The sequence below is a fragment of the Pseudonaja textilis genome, chromosome 2 (genome assembly GCF_049901715.1).
Source record: "Pseudonaja textilis isolate UNSWEBS1 chromosome 2, rPseTex1.2, whole genome shotgun sequence".
NCBI lineage: Eukaryota > Metazoa > Chordata > Lepidosauria > Squamata > Elapidae > Pseudonaja > Pseudonaja textilis.
In genome coordinates, this window is record NC_141991.1 from 610,008 (window position 1) to 637,684 (window position 27,677).

Below are 27,677 nucleotides of genomic sequence, written 5' to 3' on the forward strand. Positions count from 1 at the left end.
AATATGGAGATATAAGAGCTGAAAAATCCCGGCCACTCGGACTCTTGAAACTGACCTGTGGTGGCATCGGTGGAGAGAGGGCTGGATCGCTTGCGTCCAGAGACTCCATAGAGGTTGAATTTGTATCTGCGAGAAGGAACCAGGTTGGTCACCGTAATTTCATTGGAGCCTCCCTCCACAGGCAACGCTTGGGGTTGGCCATCTGCGTCCTTGTACTGGACTAAGAAAGAGTCAAATCTCCCAGTGGGGACCGTCCAATGGAGATGGACAGAATCCGTTGTGACATCCACAACTGAGAACTCCCCCAGGCTGGGTTGGACAGGAATTGGCTGCTCTGAATCTGTAAGGTGGGTTAAAATGGGAAAAATGGAAGAAAAGTCATATTTATATTAGTCTTGACGTTGGATATTCCAGAGTTCCCCAACCTTTCCGGATCGGCCGTCAGAGTTGGGTGAAAGAGGGGATGGTTTTGTGGGAGGGATAGGCGCACGCATGGATGTGAAAACCCATTGCTCACGTGAGTGGGGCTGCGAGTGCGTGAATGGGCTATGAGTGCCCGTGTGAGTGTGGACCAGAATGCCAACGACCCTCACAGTAATGCTCGTGTGAGAGCAGCTGGCAACACCCACGATGCTTGCATGTCTAAGGCTGTGCTTGCGTACACACACACACATGCACCGGCCAACTACCATGTTTCTCATATAATAAGGCCGGGTCTTATTTTTTTTTTGAGCCCCGAAAAAATGGCTAGGCTGTCTTTTCAGGGGTGACTTAATTCCCCCCCCTTGCATCTTCGGGCGGGCAGCGATGTCTTGGATGTTGACCTCAGCGTTGGTGGGGCAGTTCGTATCAGGGTCAACGCAGGCAGCACCATATCTGGGTATGCAACAAAAGTACTTACTAACGGCAAATCCCCCCACCATTTCCCCTCATTTCACATGTTTTAATATAGGCCTTAATTTGGGGGGAGGGGCTTAATTTCATTTCATGCCTATAAAATATGCTGGGATCTCCTATTGGGGGAGGCCGTATTGTTGGAGAAACAGGGTACTCATGCCACCCGATGGCCAATAGGTCGTGGCCCACAGGTTGGGGGCCCCTGGGATATGCTAGCCAGCAGTTGAAACATTCCGCAAATATGTTATTTCTTAACAAAAGCAGTAAAGCAGTTAATATAATGTTACAATATCTTAAGATCCCCCCAGCAGAATGTCTCCTGAAGCTGACCTGTGGTGGCATCAGTAGAGAGCGGACCAGTGCGTTTACGCCCAGAGATGCCATAGAGGTTGAATTTGTATCTGCGTGAAGGAACCAGGTTGGACACGGTGACTTCAGTGGAGCCTCCCTCCACAGGCAACGCTTGGGGTTGACCATCTGCATCCTTGTACTGGACTAGGAAAGAGTCAAAGCTCCCGGTGGGAACGGTCCAATGGAGACGGACAGAATCACTCGTGACATCACGGACTGAGAACTCTCCTAGGCTGGGTTGAGGAGGAGTTGCATTCTCTGAGCCTGCAAAGTGAGCTAAAACATGGGAGAAACGTGGTAAATGGTGGAAGCAGCAGTGATGCTTCCTTTTTATAGTTCTGAATTTTCTAAACACTTCAAAACACAAAATAAAATATAATTCGGGGAAGAAGAAACTTTTGAAGGTGAAGGACTTTAAAATTTTCCAGGGTAAATTTTTATCGGGAATAAATCCTGCCTTTCTTCTGAGCTTACTTGGGTGAAAAGTAATACAGGCAGTTCTTGCTTACTGACCATTCATAAATGGATATACAGGATACCTTAAAAAGTATTACTGTATATTCCTCATGGAAAGGGCCATTCACTGATAAGCAGGATCCAATTTTGGGGTGTATTTTTGGCAACTTAAAACTCTTGGCTTAACCGTGAGCATATTTACATTTGATTTGATTTGTCAATCGCTTACAAGATATAGGTATAAGAATAAATATAGTTGGATGGAAAGTCCCAGTTCATACAAGTTCCAAAATTGAAAGACGAACAACACAAAAAAAATCTAAATCTGCTAGTCTGGAATTCAGCACAATGAATTTTTCTACGTGGTCACCTAATTTTTTTCAAAGATCACAGGCAAAACTTTGAAAAAGGAATCAAGCTGAACTTAAGTTCCAATACAAAACAAAGTGACTAGCATTCGGTCTCTCAATCTCCCTTCTCTGTAAGAAAGTCTACAAGGGACTCAACAGTTTATACTTGAAGAGGGAACTACCATCTGATACTCTCACACAGATGAAATAAAAAGCCATTTCATTCCCACAATAGCAGGAGATAAACTCATTGTTTCCAGGTTAACAAACTCAGTGGTGGGATTCAACTGGTGTTACTATCGATTCAGTGACTACATTTTGCTGCGCGCGCATGTAAAAAAAATATTTAGCTGTGCCACCCGGACAGCTGAAAAGTGCTGTGCGCAGCTTTTGGAAAGCCTTTTTTTCCCCTGCTTTTTCAACCTCAGCTGTGCCGCGCAAAGCAGCTGAGGTTGAAAAAGCAGGAAATAAAGGTCAGGTAAGAGCCAGCGTGGGTGAGTGGGCCAAACAGCAGCAGACACAGAACTGGTTCTGTGTCGGTTGCTCTTTAGAGCTACCGGTTCTACAGAGCCGGGCAGAACCGGTAGCATCCCACCCCTGCTTTTAAGATTTGTGGACCTCAACTCCCAGAATTCCTCATACTTGCTGAGGAATTCTGGGAGTTGAAGTCCACAAGTCTTAAAGTTGTTAAGTTTGGAGACCTTTGGTCTAGTATAGAAGAATGGGAATGTTTATTTTATTTATATCCTGCCTTTATCATTTTTGTAAACAACTCAAGGTGGCATACCTAATATCCCTGCTCCTCCTATTTTTGCAACAGTAACAAAAACAACTCAATGAACTCAAGGTTGAAAAGTGTTCCCCAGTGGAAATAGATTGCAATTGGAGCAGCAAGAAGTAAGATAGATAGACTGGTAGACAGACAGATATGGAGGGAAGCAGGCAGACAAACAGACATGAGAGAGAGAGAGAGAGAGAGAGAGAGAGAGAGAGAGATTAATGGCTAAAGACTTTTGGACATGTAACTCTAATATGCACTTAGAGCTTGATAATTTGATTGGAAAAAGAATCCTCCTCATTGCTCTGGTGCATCATAGGAAAGAAATGGATCATTCAGTCACAAGCTGATTGTGTGACTTCTCAAAATCACGGCTATAAAATCAGGCGCAAAACAACAAAGCGAAGAAAAGCAAAGGTCAAACAGGAAAGGAAAAAAATCACTAAATGTATGAAGAAAGTTTCACAGTGGGAATATGAAACAAGGAGCTGCAAAACAGGGGAACCATCTCGCAGATCGATGCTGCCAACTGAGGGAAAAGAATGTGAAAATGAGCCTGCAATTTCTGAAAGGCTAAGTCGACTCCCGAAGCTGACCTGTGGTGGCCTCAGTAGAGAGAGGGATGGAGCGTTTATGCTCAGAGACTCCATAGAGGTTGAACTTGTATCTGCGGGAAGGAGCCAGGTTGGTCACTGTGATGTCACGGAAGGCTCCCTCCACAGGCAATGCTTGGGGTTGACCATCTGCATCCTTGTACTGGATGAGGAAGGAGTCAAAGCTCCCAGTGGGGACAGTCCAATAGAGACGGACAGAATCGCTTGTGAAATCCAGGACCGAGAACTCCCCCAGGCTGGGTTGGATAGAAGTGGTCTCCCCTGAATGGGTAAGGTGGGCTAAAATGGAGGAAAAAGGGGGAAAAGGTTTAGTTATAATTTCTCTGCTCTTAAAGGTATCACTTAAGAACTGGAACAATCAGTAAAGAGATCTCTTGTTGAGGAAGTCAGCAATATGTTAATATGGAAGAGTAACATCTGAAGAACCCCCTGTCAGGATTCCGGCAGTTGCCCTAATTAAATCATGAGCCTCGATCCAAGCTTCAAAAACTTCAAAGGATTTATTAGGAGCGAACATGTCGGCATGCCCTGTATAAAGCCGATTCTGAGACATGTAATTCACTGTCACCCTTGACCCTGGTTTTCCCCCACTCCTCTGGGTGTATCGTAATTCATATTCTCTGTGCTGACCCAGGGCGTGGCACGAAAGCAACAAAGTCACAAAAGTTGGTAAAGTCCCTTTAATTCCTCCAACTTGGCCTCCAATGTCCAGTTACGGCTGGAGAAAACATTCTCCCAACAACAGTTTTTAAAGGGAAGAAATTTAGTCTGAACCAAAAGTACATATAAATTATAAATAAAAACCAACACAAACCACACTGCAGCAATTAATGAGACAGTGCAGAATAAGGAATTGTAGAACTGAAAAGATAACGAGACACACACAGTAGGAGGACGCCAGACCCCAGATAGGACTTGACAAACAAAGATAATGCATGTTTTGCTTCCAGCAAGGTTCTGTGTGTGAACACCTTCTTTATCCTGCTTCCCCAGCTGCAGCTAATGAAGGGAATCAGGGCCTTTTTCTCCCCCGTAACCCACATTGCTCCCTTATCCATTTCTCTCTGCATACCCTCCTAGGATGCAGAGTGGGTGGGCCTGGGTCTTCCTCTGAATGCCCAGCCAGACTATACCCTTCCTCAGTTTCCTCTACAGCCACCGGAGCCACACTCCCACTCCCTGTCAGCTGTCCGACCTCCCCCTCAGAATCAGATTCCAACAGGGGCATGACATTCTCCAATGAAACACGATCATAAGCCAAGAGCCATCAATCAGGTTCTCCAATTAGAGATTTGCGCTGCAGAAATTTTGGTAGCTTAGTTATAATCTTTGCAAGATAAGAGTGGAATGCACTTTTGGTTCCAAACTGTTGCACTGCTCTTTCAAATTTCTTTCTGCCCCCTCCCCCTTCTGTTCATGGCAACTATAAAACAGGCATAGAAATGTTTTATGAGTTGACACCCCTATCACATTGTATGATGAAGCTGACCTGTGGTGGCTTCCGTGGAGAGGGGCCTGGAGCGTTTACGCCCAGAGACTCCATAGAGGTTGAACTTGTATTTGCGAGAAGGAACCAGGTTGGTCACCGTGAGTTCATTGGAGCCTCCCTCCACAGGCAATGCTTGGGGTTGGCCATCCGCATCCTTGTACTGGACAAGGAAAGAGTCAAAGCTCCCGGTGGGAACGGTCCAATGGAGATGGACAGAATTGCTTGTGACATCCAGGACTGAGAATTCTCCTAGGCTGGGCTGGACATCAATAGCCTCCTTTGAAACTGTAATGTGGAAGGGGAGGGAGGAAGGAAAGGAAAGGTTTAGTTAAAATTACACTGATGTTGTAGATGCAGTCCAGGAGTTCTAATGTTCAGCAACTTAGCGATTTGTAAAGGAAATCAGGAATGTTAATATGATGTTAGACTATCTTAACATTTCCCAGGTAGAAGGTCATCTGAAGCTGACCTGTGGTGGCATCTGTGGAGAGAGGGCTCGAGCGTTTGTGCCCAGAGATGCCATAGAGGTTGAATTTATATCTGCGTGAAGGAACCAGATTGGACACGGTGACTTCATTGGAGCCTCCTTCCACAGGCAACACTTGGGGTTGGCCATCTGCATCCTTGTACTGGATCAGGAAAGAATCAAAGTTCCCGGTGGGGACAGTCCAATGGAGACGGACAGAATCACTCGTGACATCAAGGACTGAGAATTCTCCAAGGCTGGGTTGGACAGGAATTGGCTCTTCTGAGTTTCCAGGGTGAGCTAAAACATGGAAAATAAAGAAAATGCTTACTTGTAATTTCACTGATCGTGGAGATGCCATGCAAAAGCTGGAATAGTCAATAATAATGGTTGCTATATTACCAAAATCAAATCCCCAACTAAGCTAAATCCTGAAGCTGACCTGTGGTGGCATCAGTGGAGAGGGGGCTGGAGCGTTTGTGCCCAAAGACTCCATAGAGGTTGAACTTGTATCTGCGGGAAGGAACCAGGTTGGTCACTGTGACTTCACGGGAGTCTCCCTCCACAGGCAACATTTGGGATCGGCCGTCTGCATCCTTATATAGGATCAGGAAGGAGTCATAGGTCCCAGTGGGAACGGTCCAATGGAGGCGGACAGAATTGCTTGTGACATCAAGGACTGTGAAGTCTCCTAGGCTTGGTTGGACAGGAATTGCCTCCTTTGAGTCTATAATGTGCGGAGAAGAAAGAAAGAAAGAAAGAGAGAGAGAGAGAGAAGGAAGGAAGGAAGGAAGGAAGGAAGGAAGGAAGGAAGGAAGGAAGGAAGGAAGGAAAGAAAGAAAGAAAGAAAGAAAGAAAGAAAGAAAGAAAGAAAGAAAGAAAGAAAGAAAGAAAGAAAGAAAGAAAGAAAGAAAGAAAGAAAAAGAAAGAAAGAAAGAAAGACGGGAGGGAGGGAGGGAGGGAGGAAGGGAAGAAAGACAGAAGGAAAGAAGGAAAGAAAAAAGAAGGAAAGAAAAAAGAAAGAAAGAAAGAAAGAAAGAAAGAAAGAAAGAAAGAAAGAAAGAAAGAAAGAAAGAAAGAAAGAAAGAAAGGAGGCACAGAGAGAGGGAGGGAGGGAGGAAGGAAGGAAGGATCAGTTACAAATGCATTGATTTTGCAGATGCAAATAGCAAATATGCTATTTGTTAAGAAAATTAGGAATGATCCTAATGTCAGCGTTCCAGCAACCCTCCATTCCGATCAGTTACAATATCTTAAAACCTTCCAGGCAGAATGTCTTCTGAAGCTGACCTGTGGTGGCATCAGTGGAGAGGGGGCTGGAGCGTTTGCGCCCAGAAATTCCATAGAGATTGAACTTGTATCTCTGCGAAGGAGCCAGGTTGGTCACCGTGACTTCATTGAAGCCTCCCTCCACAGGCATTGTTTGGGGTTGGCCGCCTGCGTCATTATATTGTATCAGGAAGGAGTCAAATCTCCCAGTGGGGACAGTCCAATGGAGTCGAACAGAATCGCTTGTGATGTCAAGGGCTGAGAACTCCCCCAGGCTGGGTTGCACAGGATATGTCTCCTCTGAATGTGTAAGGCGGGCTAAAACAGGGAAATGAATGAAAAGGCTTAGTTAGAATTTCCCTGATCTTCGAGATGCCACCCAAAAGCTGGAACAACCAATAAAAAAAGTTCTTGTTAAGGAAAACAAGAACATTAGCATGGAGGAATAATATCTGAAGGGCCTCCAGCCATGCTAAATCCTGAAACTGACCTGTGGTGGCATCGGTGGACAAGGGGCTGGAGCGTTTGCGCCCAGAGACTCCATAGAGGTTGAACTTGTATCTACGAGAAGGAACCAGGTTGGTCACCGTGACTTCACGGGAGTCTCCCTCCACAGGTAACGCTTGAGGTTGGCCATCAGCATCCTTGTACTGGATCAGGAAGGAGTCAAATCTCCCAGTGGGGACAGTCCAATGGAGTCGGACAGAATCAGTTGTGACATCAAGGATGGAAAACTCCCCTAGGCTGGGTTGCACAGGAATTGGCTCCTCTGTATCTGTAATGTGGGCTAAAACAGAGAAAATAAATAAAAGACTTAATTACATTTTCCTGGTCTTGGAATGCTATCTAGGAGATGGAATAATCAGTAAAAATGGTTGCTCTTTAAGGAAATCTAGACAAAGAATAGAAAATAATAGTATCTGAACTTCCCTGTGGAAGGACTTCCTGCATAGTTTAAAAGCACCTGTATGCCTTCCTTCCACTCCCCTCTCAGCCTGCCTCCATTGTCATAGCAACTGAGCGGCCAATCAAAGTTTTCAGAGTTTTCAGCGAAATAGCAGTTTAGGGAAGGAGGGGAGAAGGAAGGGAAACAAAATGGTTGCCGGGGAGCTCTGCTGCCTCAGGCCTCATGATAAGAGGCTGAATAAGCGAAGCCAAAGACCAAAAGAAATATTAAAGAGGCAATCCGAAAGATAGATTACTCTGATGAGGACTGACAGGAGTCAAAAATAATGAGAAAATGGGGAGAAAAAGGCATTTATTTCCTTTCCTCAGAACTGGAGTGAGGGAAAAGTTCTTCAAGCCATTTCCCTCAGATGCAGTAAATTTTCAAAAGAGGAAAAGCATCCACAAGCCCTGCCAGGAACTGACAGGCAAAAAAGAGTAAAAGTAAAAGCCAAGTATTGGACTGAAGAAGAATAGAAAACAAATAAAAAAGATTTAAAAAAAACAAATCAAACTCTGCAAAAAGGAGGATAACTGTGAGTGCCAACAGAGTCATACAAGTAGTCCTTACTTAACCTCCGCTTGTTCAAGCAACCTTTTGAAGTTAACATAATGCTGAATGAGGGGACTCATGATGGGGCCTCATAGTTGCGCTGTCACATTGTCCCCGCGTCATGGGATCACAATTTGAATACACAGCAATCAGCTCACAATTATGACATTGCAGCATCCTATAGACGTGCTATCACTATTTGTGATATTTACTGCTGGCTTCAGACAAGCAAAGTCAAAGGGGAAAGCAGCAAATTGGTCTTCAATGGCAATTGGTGACATGGGACATAGTGATTATGTAGGATTCACCTAACAGCTGCAACTGGGATTGTTACTAGTGTCGTAAGTCGGTATGGTCATTGACATTATGCCTTACTACCACATTATTTAATGATCGAAAACTAGGTTCCAAATACCTGTATAGTGACTAAAACAACAAATTTATCAAAGGGAGAAATAAACATATTGGAGATACAGAAGAGAAAAATATGAAAATAATAATGAAATTGGAGTTTAAAGAAAATAAAAAGCTTATAGAAAACAGATAAACTAGAAAATAACTTTTTAAAATGTTATTATTAATTTCTGAATGGCTGAAAAGAATGTATGGTTTACATTTTTTTTGTAATTAATTTGTAATTAAATCAATCTCTCTTCCCCCCCAAAGATACTGAAGGGAGATGCAAAAAAAATTCACAATCACTGGTGCAAGTTTCCGGTGCTTTGTGGCTATGAAAACTGATCAGTCTGATTATTGGTAGTTCATACATACAAAAAAAGGAATCCTCAACAAGACTTCAGCCACACTAACTTATCAAGCTGACCTGTGGTGGCATCAATGGAGAGGGGGTTGGAGCGTTTGTGCCCAGAGATTCCATAGAGGTTGAACTTGTATCTGTGGGAAGGAGCCAGGTTGGCTACTGTGACTTGATTGGAGCCTCCATCTATGGGCAACGCTTGGGGTTGGCCATCCGCATCATTGTACTGGATCAGGAAGGAGTCAAAACTCCCGGTGGGGATGGTCCAATAGAGTCGGACAGAATTACTTGTGACATCAAAAACTGAGAGCTCCCCCAGGCTGGGTTGGATAGGAACTGGTTCCTTTGAATCTGCCAAGGGAACTAAAACGAGGAAAAGAAAGAAAAGGCTCAGTTATAATGTCCCTGGTCCTAGAGATGCAACCCAAGAGCTGGAACAATTAGTAAAAAGGATAACATTTGGGACAATCATGACCTGGATGACTGAGAAGCTCCATAGACAATCAGTAAAAGGGTAACTTATTAAGGAAATCAAGAATATTAAATTTGGAAGAATAATATCTGAAAAGTGCTCAGCCATGCTGAATCCTCAAGCTGACCTGTGATGGCATTTGTGGAGAGGGGGCTGGAGCGTTTGCGCCCAAAGACTCCATACAGGTTGAACTTGTATCTACGAGAAGGAGCCAGGTTGGTCACAGTAACTTCACGGGAGCTTTCCTCAACTTGCAAAGCTTGAGGTTGGCCATCTGCATCCTTGTACTGGATCAGGAAAGAGTCAAAGCTCCCAGTGGAGACAGTCCAAAAGAGTCGGACAGTATCACTTGTGACATCCAAGACTGAAAACTCCCCCAGGCTGGGTTGAACAGGAATTGGCTCTGTCTCTGTCTCTGTAAAGGGGACTAAAACAGAAAGAAAAGGCTTAGTTATAATTTCACTGTGTTGTTGTGGTCTGCCGGCAGTCTATGGAGATGGCAGCAGACTCCGACAGTGGGGAGGAACATGGGCCAGTCTGGGAGTCTGGGTAGGGACTCAGACAAGGGTTCTGTATCCGATACAGAGATGGGGCCAGGTCCATCTGGGGGTTATGTGCTGATTCTGGAGCCTCCAGAATTTAACAGCAGTGAGTTAGAGGAACACGGGGGGCCTGTTCCCAGTGTGCACATGTGCAGAGCTGCCAGAAGGCAAGAACAGTTAAGACAAAAGGGGCGACTTGTAAGGCTTGGAGGTGATTGGCCCTCCCATAAGACATAAAGGAGGAGCAAAGGGATATGAATCGTTGCAGGAAGCAACTTTGTTCATACTGGTCAGTTTGAAACCTGAAGCTGTGTGTTGAATTTGTGCTTCATTTGGCCTTGTACAATTAATTAGCAATTTAGTTGGCAGCATTTCAAGATAAAGGTGCCTGCTTATCAGATTTATCCCGAAGGACTTTGGCAGATTTCTGTGGGACTATTTCCGAACTGTTTGAGACTCATTACGGGCTGTGGATGACTATAATTCACAGCCATTGAAATAAAACAAAAGCTTTTTCAGACTAATGTGTGTTTGTTAATGTCTCAGGAAGTCTTGGTCAGAACAGGTGTTAGAGAGGCAACCCAAAAACTGAAATGGTTAAGAAAGGTTACCTGTTAAAGAAATCAAGAATATTACTATGAAAGAATACTGTCTGAAAAGTGCAAAGCCATGCTAAAACCTGAAGCCGACCTGTGGTGGCTTCCGTGGCAAGAGGCCTAGAACGTTTTCTCCCAGCCATAGGTTCGCCATCACGGCTATATGGGAAGGAAATCAATGATACTAATACAATTTTAAAATGTCGTAGACAGAGAATTTCCTGAAACTGACCTGTTGCGGCAAAAGTAGAGATAGGGCTGGAGCGTTTGCGCCCTGAGACTCCATAGAGATTGAATTTGTATCTGCGTGAAGGAACCAAGTTAGTCACCGTGACTTCCTGGGAGTCTCCCTCCACAGGCAATGCTTGGGGCTGGCCATCTGCATCTTTGTACTGGATCAGGAAGGAATCAAAGCTCCCTGTAGAAACAGTCCAATGGAGTCGGACAGAATCGCTTGTGGCATCAAGCACTGACAGTTCTCCCAGGCTGGATTGGGAAGAACCTGGCTTCTCAGGCTCTGTGATTTGAGCTTAAAGAGGAATATGGAAGAAAAGCTTGATTAGAATGTCTGACTGTTGGAGATACAACCCAGGAGTTGAAACATTCAATAACCATGCTACTTAATAAAGAAAGTAGGAACGTTAATACAAAGTTACAAAAGCTGAAAAATCTCAGCACAATGACTCCTGAAGGTGGCTTGTTGGTGGGATAAGTAGAGGCAAGGGTGGAGGTGGAGAGTTTTTGTCCAGAGACTCCATAGAGGTTGAACCTCCATAGAGGTTGAACCTCTAACTGTGGGAAGGAGCCAGGTTAGTTACAATGACTTCCTTGGAAATTTCCTCCACAGGCAGTTAGATAGATAGTTAGAATTCTTTATTGGCCAAGTGTGATTGGACACACAAGGAATTTGTCTCGGTGCATATGCTCTCAGTGTACATAAAAGAAAAGATACATTTGTCAGGAGTCAAGAAGGGCTTGGAGTTGGCCATTTGCATCTTTGTACTGAACCACAAAGGAGTCAAAGCTCCCAGTGTGGATGGTCCAACAGAGATGGACCAAATCACTTGTGGCATCAAGGACCGAGAAGTCCCCTGGCTGGATTGGATAGGAACTGCAATCTCAATATTTGGAATTGGGGCTAAAAGAGAGAAATGGAAGGAAAAAGTTACAATAATCTTTGTGGTATTAAATATTAACTAAGTATTGTGTTTGGAAAATATTTCTGTATAATTTGATGCTGATCTATTATTGTTAATTTTGAGATCATATCAAGAGGTTGCTAATATGACACTTGACTTCTTTATGTTCAGAATGACCCTATTGTACTTGGCTTCATCCCCAATCTTGGACTCTATCAAGACTTTAAAAAATGGGAAATATTCAGACCTATGAACTGGCTACCATCCTGCCAAGAGAATCCTCTCTTGATCTACTGCAAAAAAAAAACTGATGTATATTGCTCTTCAAGAGTTGCATTAGTTTGGTGTCCACCAGATGGATAAAGAGCAGTTGAAAATGGGAAGGAATATTCCAAAGGGGCCAGGCAAAACAACTAAAATCCAGCACAATGTTAACAAAAGATCCAATTTGCAAGAGCTAGTATGAAACAAGACACTGAAGTGTTAGGCAACTATTGCAGCAACAACACTGTTTGATAAGGAAACCAATCATGCTGAACTGAAGGTACAATCTCTGAAAATCTCACAATCCTTGAAGCTGACCTGTGGTGGCATCAGTGGAGAGGGGGCTGGAGCGTTTGCGCCCGGAGACTCCATAGAGGTTGAACTTGTATCTACGAGAAGGAACCAAGTTAGTCACTGTGACTTCATTGGAGCCTCCTTCCACAGGCAGTGCTTGGGGTTGACCATCTGCATCCTTGTACTGGATGAGGAAGGAGTCAAAGCTCCCAGTGGGGACGGTCCAATAAAGACGGATAGTATCGCTTGTGACATCCAGGACTGAGAACTCCCCCAGGCTGGGCTTAATCCCTATGGTCTCATCTGGTTTCTCTTTTTTTGGTTTCTGAACTGCAGCTGTAGGGGACAGAGAATAAAAAGAGTTGTCAGCACCATTCCTCACTAGGGTTGCTTTCCCTTGCAACTTGCAGTAAGCCTTTCCCCCAAAATACTGGACATAAACCTGTACTCTTTCTATGCATATTCTTTGCATTTTCATAATAGTTCAATTAATAAGTTAACTTTCACTTATTTATCTTTTGTACAAAGTCAATATGTGCTGCAAGATGACAAGAAAACATTAGGAAATACATTCCTAGATAGATAGATAGATAGATAGATAGATAGATAGATAGATAGAGATAGATAGATAGATAGATAGACAGATAGATAGATAAATAGATAGAGATAGATAGATAGATAGATAGATAGATAGATAGATAGATAGATAGATAGATAGATAGATAGAGATAGATAGATAGGTAGATAGGTAGATAGGTAGATAGGTAGATAGATAAGATGATAGAGAGATATAGATGTGCAAGTCTTGGCATGTTCAGGTCTTTTCCCGTATTACATGGGAAAAGACCCGAACACACCAAGACCTGCATACCTGTAACCGTGAAAATCTATGAAAACAAATAGATAGAGATAGAGATAGAGATAAATAGATATAGATATAGATTAAAAGAGAAGGAAGATGAGCTTCTTATGATTGAAGGAAAGATAGCTGGCAGGCTCATGGTATTGCTGACCTGTCACAGCATCTACAAAGAGAGGTCCAAGGCGCTGTGTTCCCAAAATGCCATAGAGATTGAATCTGTATCTTTGGAAGGGAACCAAATTGGGAATAATGATTTCGCGGGAATCTCCATCCATACGCAAGGTTTGATCGTAGCCTTCTGAGTCTCGATACTGGAGCAAAAAGGAATCAAATCTGCCTGAAGGGACTCTCCATGTAAGATGGGCAGAGCTGCTGGTCACCTCTGATACAGCCAGATCCCTGAGGACAGTTTTGTGGATGGACACATCCTCCTGTGGTCCTGTGGGGGAAAAAGATAGTTGCCCTCTTTGAGATCTCTAGCTCCTGTCCATCTTTCAAGACACCGGTTATGTTTCTAAGTCTGCAGTCCTAGGTTTAGCTGTGTGTGGATTTGTACGATAAATTGTACAAATTTATAATAATAAAGCAATATATTGGTGAGCTACTTCTTTAATGGATTATATTTGGCTGTATTCCCAAGCATAGGGCTCAAAATGTGTTAAGAGCAGAGGTGGTATTCAGCAGGTTCTGACCAGTTCTGGAGAACCGGTAGTGGAAATTTTGAGTAGTTCGGAGAACCGGCAAATCCCACCTCCAACAGGAGATTTTACAGTATCCTTCCCTTGCCACGCCCACAAGCCACGCCCACAGAACCGGTAGTAAAAAAATTTCAATCCCACCATTAGTTAAGGGCCTTGTTTCCTGATTTTATTATTAACTAGCCAAGTATCTCAGCTGCTGTGTTTATTTCTTTTGGATGTTTTTATATCGTTTTATATTTCTGGAATTCTTAAACTGCCCAGAGTCATTGACTGAGATATATGGCTATAGAAATTGAATAAATCAATATAAAAACATAAATATTTAACATAAATAAATATTTAACAATTCATAAAAATCTGTGTTCATTTGCAATGGCAAATTGCAAATAAAATAAATAACTTTTCCACATCCCTCTGTGCAAAGAATGTCATGGGAAAGCATATTTTAATGCACACATCATAGTGCTGACTTTTAGAATGGGTATTTCCCCAGTCTGTCTTTTTCCTCCACATAAACATCCATTTGTGCATCCATCTCTTGGGAAACACATTTCTTTTTCACAACGTTTCCCTTTTGTCATTCGCCACCAACTCGATCTGTAGAGTTGGCTCTTTAAATTTTGGTCAAGATGCAAATATACACTTACTATGCTATAACGACGCTATAGAGTACTGCACACCAGAATAACCAGACACAAGAACAGTTTTTCCCAAACACCATCACTCTGCTTAACAAATAATTCCCTCAACACTATCAAACTATTTACTAAGTCTGCATTGCTATTACTATTAATCCTCCTATCCTTCCTTTCACCCATCTCCTCCCACTAATGACTGTATGTCTATAACCTTGCTGCTTGTATCCTAATGATTTTTATTGACTGTTTCCTAGTATGATTTGATTGTTTATTGTACTTTATGACTTATTAAATGTTGTACCTTATGATTCTTGACTCTTGATGAATGTATCTTTTCTTTTATTACACTGAGAGCATTTGCACCAAGACAAATTCCTTGTGTGTCCAATCACACTTGGCCAATAAAGAATTCTATCCTATCCTATCCTATCCTATCCTATCCTATCCTATTCTACTGCTCGAGTTAAAAAGAGGGCTATGAAAATATTTACAGACCCCTCACATCCCAGACATAAACTGTTTCAACTCCTACCCTCAAAACGATGCTATAGAGCACTGCACACCAGAACAACTAGACACAAGGACAGTTTTTCCCTGAACACCATCACTATGATAAACAAATAATTCCCGCAACACTGTCAAACTATTTACAAAGTCTGCACTACTATTACTATTAATCTTCTCATCACTCCTTTTCACCCATCCCCTCCCACTTGTGACTGTATGACTGTAACTTTGTCGCTTGTATCCTTAAGATTTTTATGGACTGTTTCCTAGTATGATTTGATTGCTTGTTGTACCCTATGACTATCATTAAGTGTTGTACCTTATGATTCTTGACTCTTGACGAATGTGTCTTTTCTTTTATGTACACTGAAGAGTATTTGCACCAAGACAAATTCCTTGTGTGTCCAATCATACTTGGCCAATAAAAGAATTCTAACTCTACTTCTACTTCTACTTCTACTTCTTCCTCTACTCTACTCTACTCTACTCTACTCTACTCTACTCTACATTCTATTCTATTCTATTCTATTCTACTATGGAGACTGGTTCTGAGAGAAGCTGAACTCAAGCATTATCCTTGGGAGAAAGCAAGTGGGTAGGGAAGGAAAGTCACACATGTCTTGCAGGGAAATTCTACGGCTCCCTTAACCATTCCACTGACCTGTGACGAAAGTTATAGAGGCAGGACCCAGGCGTTCCTGGTTGGAGATGCCATAGAGATCTATTGTGTATCTGTGGGAAGGAGCCAGGTTGGGAATAGTGATTTCATGGGAATCTCCCTCAGTGAGCAGCTCTTGGAGTTTGCCCTCATCATCCTTATATTGAATCAAAAAGGAATCGAAGTCCCCAGAGGAGACCGTCCAGGACAAGTGGGCAGAATTGCTGGTGACAGTGGCAGAAATGTCTTTAAAAGTGGCAGGAATTTTTTCTGTGCTGCTGGAGTCTATGAAAAAAAAAAAAAAAGACAGGGGAAAAAATTAAATGTGTGCTACCTGATTCTTATCATCATCATAATAATAGATGCAAACTCCCAGAATGCTTGGAGAGGGAGGAGGTATAAATGTTGCAAATCAATATAAGAAATAAATAAGTGAGCAATGCTGAAAGAAAGACAATGCCTTAAGATCAGAACAAGTCTTAGAAAGTCAGATTAGATTAGATTAAAAGAGTTGGAAGGGACCTTGTAGGTCATCTAGTCCAACCCTCCACCCAAGCAGGAGACCTTACATCATGTCTGACAAATGGCAGTCCAAACTCTTCTTGAAAGCCTCCAGTGATGAAGCTCCCACAACTTCTGAAGGCAAAGCTGTTTCATTGGTTGATTGTTCTCGCTGTCAGAAAATTTCTCCTTATTTCCAAGTTGAATCTCAGAACAATCAACCAATGAACTTGGAAAACTCATGCAAAAATGGAGAATTGCAAGCTATGCTGTGGAGACCATTGGGCAGGAAAAAGATCACCATACAGTTTAAATACACTTTGCAAATATATTATTATAATATACAAATATACAGCATCATCACGAAATACGATGCACATTGTGTGAGGGAGGAATGTCAGTGAAATAATCTACGAAGTAATTATGTTAGTGACCCCAAAAATGTATAACCATAATTGTAGCAGTAGCAGTAATTAATCTATTTCATTGGACTTGCTCAAAAATTGCACTGCTTCAGCATTATCAAAAAGAGGGGTTTTTAGATGAACAAATATAGTGCCTTAATGATGTCTATCATGTTTTGAAGCATGATAGCTGTCTGTCTTGTATGAAGGTGTTGTGTTTGGGCTATTTCAGCAATGTTATCCACAAATCTGAATCCTGCAAATAGAGCAACTAGAATAGAATAACAGAGTCAAACAGCCTGCTTAGGAAACCCTACATAGTTATCCTATCTCTTCTTAAAAACTTCCAGCGTTGGAGCATTTACAACTTCTGGAGGCAAGTTGTTCCAATGGTTATTTTTTAATTATATTCTAATTAATAATTAATAATATTCTAATTGTCAGGAAATTTCTCCTTAGTTCTAAGTTGCTTCTCTCTGATCATTTTCTTTGGAAGCCCTTTTCAGTTACAACCAGTTCAGCGTTTTTCAATCTTGGCCACTTTAAGATCAGTGAACTTCAACTCCCAAAACTGGTTGCAAAGCTATGGTTTTTTTTTAAAAAAAATACTATCACTATTTTGCACAGTTGCTAAATGAGGCAGTCGGTAAACAAGGACTGTAGCGTTTGTGATGGACTAACCTGCAGTCTTCACTCTGGTCCATGTTTCTAGCGGGAACACGGACCGTTCCTATTGGCTGATGCCGTTTGACAGCTGGCTATAAAAGGAGCTGTCAAACGGCATCAGCTGTTGCTGCCAGTTGACTGCCTTGTTAGTACGGCAGCCGTGGCAACCCTTTATTCTTGTAATAAAGTTCCAGTTGAAGTTCGCTCCGAGTTTTACCTCAGGTTATTACCGCCGCTCCACAACAAGGACTACCAGTATTTGAAATGAGGCAGTCAGTAAACAAGGACTACCTGTAATTGAAGTCCCCCCATCTTAAAGTTGTTAAGGTTGAGAGATACTTAAAAACACAGAGGGTTTTTAAAGAAAAGACTGGACAGCCATCTATCTGAAATGATAGCGTCTCCTGTTTGAGCAGGGAGATGATAGAAGACCTCCAAGGTTCTTTACAGTTCTATTCTGATGGATTGATTGAATGACACTGCACTACTTGATTTGGCTTTGTGTCATAATCATTAGCAATGACACAGAATGCCTCAGGACGCAGATGAAACTCAATGGTCACTGGGTCAGACAATGTCCTTCATCACGTCAGAAAGATACATTCTACCAACTTCTTCGCTAGAAAAAGGAAATCTGGAAGAGAACAAAAATCAAGATGCCAGTTAGAATTTGACGAAGTCAAGGAATATAGTGAGGGTACCTATAATCATTTTGGTCGAGAAGGGAGCGCTGTAGCTTCCACCAGGTCTCTCTCCATGTAACTCTACTTCATACTCTGTACCAAGCTGCAAATCCATTAAGTCAACACTTCTCTCTGTCCCCGGAATGCTGATTTTTTTGGGAGGTGCCCCAGATTTGGGGTCCCTATAGTAGACGTAAAACTTTTGGAAGAAACCAGGCGGGGCTGACCATGTCACACGGAGATGGTTTGGAGAGATTTCAGTCACTTGCAGGTTCTCCAGTGGAGCTTCAGGTGTTGAGGTGGGTGTGGCAATGGTTTGGATCTTGTCATTTGTTGGTGAACTTGGAGCTGAAGGAAAAGAGATTTGAGGTGAGGGAACCAGATTTTTTTGTTTAGTTTTTAAGTTTCATCAATTTTCTCCCTTAGATAGTCTGGCTAGCATATTTTTCTACTTTGCAGATTTTACAGGGATAACACGGGAGTCAGAACTTAAAACTATCTAAGTATTCACCTTAGAACTTTATTATGTTCTGTTCTGTTCTATTCTATTCATTTTCTATTCTATTCTAATCATTTTCTATTCTATATTTTTGTAATTTTAAATGTGAGGAATTGATGCAAATATCATATCTAGACAACATACTTAACTTGACTAGTCAGGTGACTTGAGTTTTGCCTCATTTTATGACTCCATTTTTACCACAGTTATTAATGCAGAGTGCTATCACTTGAAACCTTCAAGAAGAGACTGGACTCCCATCTGTTAGAAATGGTGTAGGGTCTCCTGCTTGGGCAGTGGGTTGGACTAGATGACCTACAAGGTCCCTTCCAACTCTGATTATCTGTTATCTGTTAAATGAATCATCTCAGTTCTCAAGTTAGTAACATGGTTGTTGAGTGAATCAATTCCCATTGACTTTGCTTGTCAGGAGGTTGCAAAAGGTGGTCATATGACCCCCGGGAACACTGCAACCGTCATAAATACACGGCAGTTGCCAAGCAACCAAATTTTGATCACATGATCATGGGAGGCTGCAATGTTACATATGAAAAATGGCCATAAGTCACTTTTTTCGGTGCTATTGTAACTTCCAAACAGTCACAAAAGGAATGGTTGTATGTCAAAAACCACCTGTATCTCTCTCTCTCTCTCTCTCTCTCTCTCTCTCTCTCTGAATATATATGTGTCTTTTGATTGCAGTTTGAATCTCTGTGCCTTTGAAATGTGACAGTTTATTACACGGGAATCAGTCATGGGAAATCTCTAGAACTCTAACCCAGAGTCACTCTGTGAGTGAGATGTTTGGTTTCTCTAAATTTGATAAAAAATGCTTCTAAACTTATATTAAATGAAAGAAAAAAAATCACAAAAATGTTGATTTCTGCATTTCCGAAGCTCAATTGTTAATTACCGAAAAGCTTCAAATGTTCTCTCTCAAAATAAACTTAATTTCATAATTGAGTGTTTTCTGCAGTTAATGTTGTAGAATTACACATAACTACATGTGTATAATTTTGAGCAGAGAGTGGTTCTGTTTCAAGTCTTCCATATAAATAGTCATGCTAAGGAACTAAGCTGTATAAAACATCTTATGGCAAAATATCGAGTCATTATGACAGTAAAAAAGATGCCAAAATCAATAATTTATGCATTCTCTAAAATATTTGTATTCAGCAGAACCAATTATAGGGAATATGTGGACAGTGAAATTAATTTTAAAAGATTAAAAAAAAATTAAATTAATCCATGAATTATTTTGAAGGTAGAAACTGAATCTGTTATTTAGCTTTCGTGTTTTTATCCTTCCTTTTTGGCTTCTCTGAAGGAGCATTGATTTTGGTGCCAATTTTTTTTTTCTTTTCTGAGCTGGAAGCTTTATCTAAGGATAAAGAACTTCAATTCAGAGCAAGGGTAGTGCTTCCTGAGTCTCATAACGCCCAATTCTAAATACACAGACTTGCTGGCAACTAGACAAGCCCATTTCCTCCACTATAGTAGCTAGCTATTTTCCAAGGGCGGGAGTATCTACATAGATCATCCCGTTCTCTCATTTCCAACCCACCTTTTACATAAGTACACTTTGTTTACCTTAAATTTGAACACGGGAAATTTGTTCAGAAATGGTGTAGGATATCCTGTTTAACTGGGGGAGGGGGGGTTGGACTAGATGACCTGAAGGGTCCCTTCCAATTCTCTATTCTATTCTATTCTATTTTATTCTATCCTATCCTATCCTATCCCATCCCATCCCATTCTCATTCTATTCATTATAATCTTAAGCATGAGGAATTGATGCAAATATCACATCTAGGCAGCATGCTTCGCTTGGCTTTAAAATCCACAATTGCTGCATTCACATAACATGCTTTGTCCAAGCCAATGCCAGTAGTCCTTGACTTGCAACCATTCATTTAGTGACCGTTTGAAGTTTACAACAGCACCGAAAAGAGCGACTTACATCTATTTTTCACACAATCGCTGCAGCGTCCCCATGGCCACATTTGAATGCTTGGAACTGGCATGTATTTATGATGATTATAGTGTCTCCGGGTCATGTGATCCAGGGGTGGGATGCAAATATTTTTACTACTGGTTCTGTGGGCATGGATAGGTGGGCGTGGCTAGGTGGGCGTGGCCATGTGACAGGATGGGCATGGCTTCTTTTTTATTTTGCAGCACCCGCCATGCTCTGTTTTTTTGGCTCCTGGGCCTCAAAGAAGCCTCCTGGGAGCCCGTTTTTTTTATTCCCAGGAGGCTTCCCTGAGGCCCAGGAAGCAAAAAAACGGAGTGCTGCGGGGAGGACGGCATGCAGTTCCCCCTCCGTGCGTCCCTTTTTGCCTCCTGGGCCTCAGGGAAACCTCCTGGGAGAAGCAGTAAGACAGCGAGGACGATCCCGGCACAGCTGATCATTGGAACAGCTGATCATCAGGAGACAAAAGAAAAAAGAAAGAAATACCGGTTTGGCCGAACCAGTAGATTTTTTTTTACTACTGGTTCGGCCGAACGGTAACGTTTTTTTACTACCGGTTCGCACGAACCAGACCGAACCGGTAGAATGCCACCGCTGATGTGATCCCCTTTTGTGACCGTCTGACAAGCAAAGTCAACGGAGGAGTCAGATTCACTGAGCAACCGTGTCACTAACTTAACAACTGCAGTGATTCACTCAACAATTTTGGCAAGAAAGGTCGTAAAATGGCGCAGAACTCACTTAACAACTGTCCTGCTTAGCAACAGAAATTTTGGGCTCAACTGTGGTCATAAATCGAGGACTACATGTACAGTTAGTGCTTGACTTATGACCAGTCACCAAGTGACTGTTTGAAGATCCAATGGACCTACCTTGGGGGTACTTAAAACCTGGATTCAAAGTTCCGACAGTCACCCCCTCGGTCACATGACATAGTCTTGGTTGCCTGGCAACTGGGCCTCATGTATGGCTGTTTGCAGCATCCCACGTCACAAGGCCCTATTTTATGTCAGTTTTGCCCAAACCTGGCATTTTACAAAACTGCACCCAATGTTCACTTAACGATGATCGCACCAATAGTAGTAAAATAGAGTTTGTCATGTGACTGACCCACTTTACGACCATCACAAATTACAACCGTGATAAACAAGCTTTATTACGGTAGTAACTCGGGGACTATCTGTTGTCCATTTTATGGCTCACTGTCTGTGATGGTTCGCTCAACCAGCTACATCCAGGGCTGGTTTTCACATAGTGGGAGGTAGAAGCTGCCGGACAATATTGTTTGGAATCAGGACTAAGGTTCAGTTCAACAAAGAGAGATGCTAGCCAGACATTTATCAGAACTGATCCTCCTGCTACTGCCAGAAGAACAAGCAAAGTCTTAGAATAGTTTCCTTTCATTTTGGAAAATAAAACCTAGAAATCTCAGCTAAACACAAGACAGACACTTGGAAGTTGTGGTTTGGAGGTGTGAAGGTTGCAGCAACAACAGCAGAACAACGACATAAACTGGCTCGACACTGAAAGCCAACATTGCTGGAACGGAAGCTGAAAAGAAGGTTTTCAGCCACATAAATGCAACATCAAGGCAAGAGCCGGAAGCCTGGAAGATTAAAGTGATTAAACACAAAAAGACTTCACTTGTACAACTATCAGCACCTGACTGTGGCTGAAAAGAAAGCAAGTGGCTTGTTAAAATTCAAATAACACATAAGACAGGACAACATCAGCACCAGGACAATGTTCTACACAAAGATAATTTTTAGCGTGACTTCAACATCCACAGGTGAATGTTTTGATGGTCTGATTTTGATCTCTTCAGTTTTTGACAAACCCTGGTTTTCACTTGTATCTATTTGAGCCAACATGTTGAGAAATGTTTTACTAAATTGTGTAAAACTTTTTCAGCAAATATTGAATGTAACACTCTTACATATGTACATTTATATATTGGGTATTTTTATGGAAAGATGGGCTGTAGTGCGGTGATATTGGACAAATTATTCTTTCTCAGGATTGCTGTAAGGATAAAAATGGGAACTTCTTCAGAAGAAAGTCGGGTTTTAAATTATTAAGAAAATTCAGTATATTTCAGTCACTTCTCTATGTTCTCTAAGCTCCTTACACGTTATCGTCCCGCAGTTGTAATAAAATCCTTCCTTGTGTGATTGAATTTAGTGGAAAAACATCCCTTAGTTTACAAGTAAACATCAGAGAAACTCAGGACAACATAGAAAATTTGGGTGGGAAGCACTTTGGCTGTAAGAAGTGGCCTGTAGCTAAAATAAAACAGATCAAACAAACTTTGGAGCAGCAGGTAAAGGTGCATTTTGGCACGGAGAAGAAATTAGCTGGTGGAGGTTGCAACGTCTGCGTGAAAGCAATACGGCGAAGAAGGGCTTTCTTTTAAGGGAGGAAAATAGCCAGCAGCCTACCATCCAAGCAACTTGAGGGAGGACGTGAAAGCAACATGTGATTAAATATCTGGCCATGTGTGGGTGCTGCAGAAGCTTGACTTTGCAACAACACAAACAAGACATGTGATGTGACTATTATAGGCAAAAAGGAGAGAGAAAACTGCCGTGGTGGATGACTGCTCTACCAACCCTGGTACCTGTGGCAGTTATAAAGGAGTATGACTTAGAGGAATGTCCTTTCATGACACCATGAATTTCCATCAAGTAGGTTGTTCCAGGTGACAATCCGGTGATGGTCGCTGTGGAAGCATCCCCAGGGACCACTAACTCCTTTCTTTCTCCAGTCACCGTGTTTCGGTAGCGGATGACCACGTGGTCAGAGATGCCCCTCACGCTGTCCAAAGACACCTCAATGTGGTCTGAGGAGCTGGTCACCACCTTTGGCTTGGCATGGTCTGGACGAAGGTATCCATCCGAGTAGGCGCTCTCTGCTTCGGTTATTGGGAATTCCTTTTTCAGAGTTAAATTGCTGGTTTCTTGGACAAGACGTTCTTCCACCCTCTCTTGAAATTCAATGGGCTTCATCCGTTTGAGGTAGAGGTAGATGTCCCTGGCGATGCTCTGGATTGTTTGGTTGCCTCGGAGAGGGAAATTGGTGGCCCGGAGGTAGCTCTCGAGCCGCTCAAGGAGGGTCCCGTTGTATGGGGACAGTTTGGATGAGATATTCTGGGTCATTCTCTTCAGGAAGTGCTCCTTGGTCAGTAAGGTAGTGTTGGTGGGGCGGCGACCCAAATGTGGTTTTGTGCCTGGTTTCTTCTCTTCAGGCTGAGGAGAGGAAGTGCCTGGCTTTTTATCGGAAGTGGGCGGCGGTGTGAAGTAATGGCGACTTGGTTGAATTGGAGCTGGTGCTGGTGGGATCAAAAATGCAGGAGGTTATGGCAAAGTACTCAGTGGGAATAAGTCGTGGAGGTGAGAGGTATGGCTATCGGCTAGAAATACAGGTAGTCCCCGACTTACCGCAGTTCGTTTAGTGACAATCTGTAATCTACAATGGCACTGAAAAAAAGAACCTAGGGCCATTTTTCACACTTATGACCTTTGCAGCATCCCCATAGTCAAAATGCAGACGCTTGGCAACTGACTAATATTTATGACAGTTGCAGGGTCCAGGGGTCACATGATCATTTTTGGGTGACTTTCCAACAAGCAAAATCAATGGGGATGCCAGGTTCACTTAACAACTGGGTTACTAACTTAACAACGGCCGTGATGCACTTAACAATGGTGACAAAAAATGCTGTAAAATGGGGCAAAATTCCACTTTGACAACTGTTCTCATTTAGCAATAAGAAACTTTGGGCTCAACTGTGGTTGTAAGTCAAGGACTACCTGTATGGAGCTATTTAACCTAGCTTTTTAATTTTCCCACCACTGTACAATGCATTCAGAAAGTATTCAGACCCTCTTCGCTTTTGTCAATTTTGTTTTGCTCCAGGTGTTGAAATTCATTTTTTTCTCATTCTCTACACTCAATACCCCATCATGACAAAGTGAAAATTTAGAATAAGTCTGTCAATTTAATTAAAAAAACAACAACTGAAATATCCCATTGGCATAAGTATTCAGACCCTTTGCAACAACACGTGAAATTTAGCTCAGGTGCCTCCCATTTCTCTTCATCGTTGCTGATATGTTTCTATTCTTCTTGAATGGAGTTGACCTGTGGTAAATTAAATTGGCTAGACATGATTTGGAAAGGCATTTCAGTTTTTTCCTTTTAATAAATTTACAGACGTTTCTCAAATTCTGTTTTCACTTTGCCATGATGGGGTTACTGAATGTAGATCAATGAGAACTAAATGAATTTCAACAACAGTTGCAGCAGTGGTGGGATTCAATTGTTTCTACTAACGGTTCTGTGGGTGTGGCTTGGTGGGCATGGGAAGGATATTGTAAAATCTCCAGTCAGAGGTGGTATTTGCCAGTTCTCCGAACTACTCAAAATTTCTGCTACCGGTTCTCCAGAACTGGTCAGAACCTGCTAAATACCACCTCCGAGTTGCGGCATACCAAAATTGGCAAAAGCGAAGCGCCTCTGAATACTTTCTGAAAAATGCACTGTAAACTGGTTTAGATTGGAGCGGGGATATTCCACTACAAAGTTAGACTTGGTGACTTATCCATGCTGTGTCGATCCTGAATTTCCCCAAAGCTGCAATAAAACAGATGGAGTTAGTGTCAGTCTTTTTATATATTGCTTACAGGAAACTCCTGTGGTCTCTTTTTCAGAGATCTGTGGAATAGATAGAGGAGGTTCAAATGAAAAAAAAGTCATTGCAATCATAAATGCTGAAGGAAGGGGTGGCGGAATGAAGACTTCAGATGTCCTTGGTAGAAAAAAGACAGTGTAATTGTGGCGAAAGGCTTCCATAGTGGAAGAATGCAGAAACACCTTTCACCAATCCTTTCACATTTATTTCTAATCATTCATTTCATCACGCGCTGCAAATAAAGCTGAAATGAGACATTATTGACAAAACACTGGAAGAATATATTTCTGAGGATGGTGCTAATTTGCTCGCATAACTATAAAACATAAACATCTTTGTGGGAAGCTGTGAAACTGTGAAGGCTAATGATTCCAGGTTAGCCTGGAGAATCAAGGATCAAGGATGCTATTACAGACAAATCTGGGACAGAAAGATTTTACTCTGCAGAACAAAAATTCTTAAAATTCTGCCCCAAATCAATATCGCTTAAAATAGTGTTTTTCAACATTGGCAACGTTAAGATGTGTGGACTTCAACTCCCTCAATTCTCTAGCCAGTATGGCTGAGTGAGGAATTCTAGTTGAAGTCCACACATTTGGGCATCTATGATATTACATAATCTTGGGCCTTCCCCTGCCATTTTAGCCATACTATCGATTGTTTCTCATCACATGTTCATCAGATGGAAAGAACTCTACACATTTGGCTACCATTTGGGGTAGTATCTCTGAGATGCTGGTCACTGCACACAAATTTCCAGTTAGCCCAACATGCATGATTCAGTATGCTGTGCCTTTTTTCCTTTTTAAAAAAAATCCTTTTGACCTAAAAGTGCTTCCCTACCACCCAAAAAAATTAATACAATCCTTGGTTGTATAAACAGCATAGAATCAAAATCATGTGAAGTATTAGTACCACTGTATTAAAGCCTTGGTAAGGACACTCCAGTTTTAGCCGCCACATTATCAAAAAGAAGTTGAGACTTTGGAAACAATGCAGAGAAGAACAACTGAGGTGATTAAAGGCCTGGAGACAAAAACATATGAAGAAAGGTTGCAGGATTTAACAGATAACAGATAATCAGAGTTGGAAGGGACCTTGTGGGTCATCTAGTCCTACCCCCCACCCAAGCAGGAGACCCTACACCATTTCTGACAGATGACGGTCCAATCTCTTCTTGAAAGCCTCCCATGATGGCGCTCCCACAACTTCTGAGGGCAACTTCTGTTCCATGGGTTGATTGTTCGCACTGTCAGAAAGTTGGGTTTGGCTAGTCAAGAGAAAAAAAGAACTGGGAGGAGGGGACATGATAGCAGTATTCCAATATTTGGGGGGCTGCCACAAAGAAGCAGGGGTCAACTTCAGTGGTGGGATGCTACCGGTTCAGACAAAAAAAAAAGCCTCCAATCAGCTGAGAAGATAAAAGAAGAGAAAAGTGCAATTCGCTCCTAGCTTTTCGTTTCTTCATCCTCTCACCTGATTGGTACGTTAGGGGCGCTCATGCGCACGATCGATCACCCACCAAACTGGTAGCGGCAGGTAGGATCACACCACTGGTCAACTTATTTTCCAAAGCACCAGAAGGCAAGACATGGAAACTAATGGATGGAAACTAATGAAAGAAAGAAGCAACCTGGAATTAAGGAGAAATGTCTTTAACAGGAAGGACAATTAACCAGCGGAGAAGCTTTGCCTTCAGAAGTTGTGGGTGCTCCATCCCTGGAGGTTTTTAAGAAGAGACTGGACAGCCCCCTGTCTGAAATGGTATAGGGTCTCCTGCTTGAGCAGGGGGGCTGGACTAGATGACCTCTAAGGTCCCTTCCAACCCTATTCTGATTAAATGAAAACATTGTACTGTGATTCCAGGTGTTGCAAGGATGATCAGAAACAACTAACCCTCAGTGAGTGCTCACTGTGAAGAATATTAATCCTTCCTTTCCCCACCAGTCAGTTAGAACTGAAGAAGTTTCTTGGATAAGAAGCAAAATGTTTTCAAAAGAAAAGGAAAGAAAAAAAAACCAAGAAAGTCCAGGTGCCTTTTTGGAAAAAGCACCTTTGGGACAACCATGACCTGGAGGATTGAGAATCTCCACAGACATTTCCAGAGAAAAGGAAGTTCTAGACCGAGACCATCAAGACTCTAGTGATCTACCTGTGGTGCTGACCACAATGCTGGTGGCTCGGCTGTTCTCACCACTCTGACGGGCAACCAAGGTGATGCGGTATCGCGTTCTGCTCTGCAGGTCTTCCAGGGTGACACGCTCAGGGGCTGCAGGCAACTCTATACGTTTCATGGCTGGAGCGGGTCGAGTGGGAACCAGAGGGACATAGCTGAGGATGTAGCCATCAGGGCGAGAGGTAGGTGTCTCCCACTGCAAGGTCAGGGAGTTTCCCGACGCTTGTGATGACTGCAGGCCGGTGGGAGGAGCCACTCCTGGGGAAAAGGAAGAGATGTATGAAACACAAAACATTGCAAATGGGAGTGGGTGGGAATAAGGGTGGGGAACAACCGGAGGTGGAAAGAGATGGGCTCGAGCTTAACGAAAGGAGTAAACAAGAGTAGGGGTACCAGATCTGGCCTGTAATATCCAGGTGACATCAAAATGGCAGCAAAGAGCTAGAAAACAAATCGTATAACCCTTTGCTGCCATCTAGTGGTCATTA

At 42.5% G+C, this 27,677-nt stretch overlaps 1 protein-coding gene across 14 annotated transcripts in view; it reads right to left on the reverse strand.

The window, feature by feature from the left end:
* The window catches only part of TNXB (tenascin XB), a 131,524-nt gene that overhangs the window by 68,181 nt on the left and 35,666 nt on the right, over positions 1 to 27,677 (reverse strand). For 7 of the 14 annotated variants that reach the window (XM_087923279.1, XM_087923273.1, XM_087923277.1 and 4 more), the window contains exons 6-22: positions 27,166 to 27,447; positions 22,941 to 23,651; positions 17,871 to 18,200; positions 15,602 to 15,883; positions 13,246 to 13,533; positions 12,257 to 12,568; positions 10,768 to 11,064; positions 9,525 to 9,824; positions 8,992 to 9,288; positions 7,161 to 7,457; positions 6,692 to 6,988; positions 5,844 to 6,128; positions 5,405 to 5,701; positions 4,936 to 5,220; positions 3,429 to 3,725; positions 1,228 to 1,524; positions 56 to 340 (exon numbers count right to left, since the gene is read on the reverse strand). In XM_087923279.1, the coding sequence (XP_087779405.1) occupies positions 56 to 340; positions 1,228 to 1,524; positions 3,429 to 3,725; positions 4,936 to 5,220; positions 5,405 to 5,701; positions 5,844 to 6,128; positions 6,692 to 6,988; positions 7,161 to 7,457; positions 8,992 to 9,288; positions 9,525 to 9,824; positions 10,768 to 11,064; positions 12,257 to 12,568; positions 13,246 to 13,533; positions 15,602 to 15,883; positions 17,871 to 18,200; positions 22,941 to 23,651; positions 27,166 to 27,447 (5,439 nt within the window). The remainder of the gene's footprint in view (positions 1 to 55; positions 341 to 1,227; positions 1,525 to 3,428; positions 3,726 to 4,935; positions 5,221 to 5,404; positions 5,702 to 5,843; positions 6,129 to 6,691; positions 6,989 to 7,160; positions 7,458 to 8,991; positions 9,289 to 9,524; positions 9,825 to 10,767; positions 11,065 to 12,256; positions 12,569 to 13,245; positions 13,534 to 15,601; positions 15,884 to 17,870; positions 18,201 to 22,940; positions 23,652 to 27,165; positions 27,448 to 27,677) is intronic. The other 7 variants (XM_087923275.1, XM_087923270.1, XM_087923272.1 and 4 more) reach the window with 7 other exon arrangements.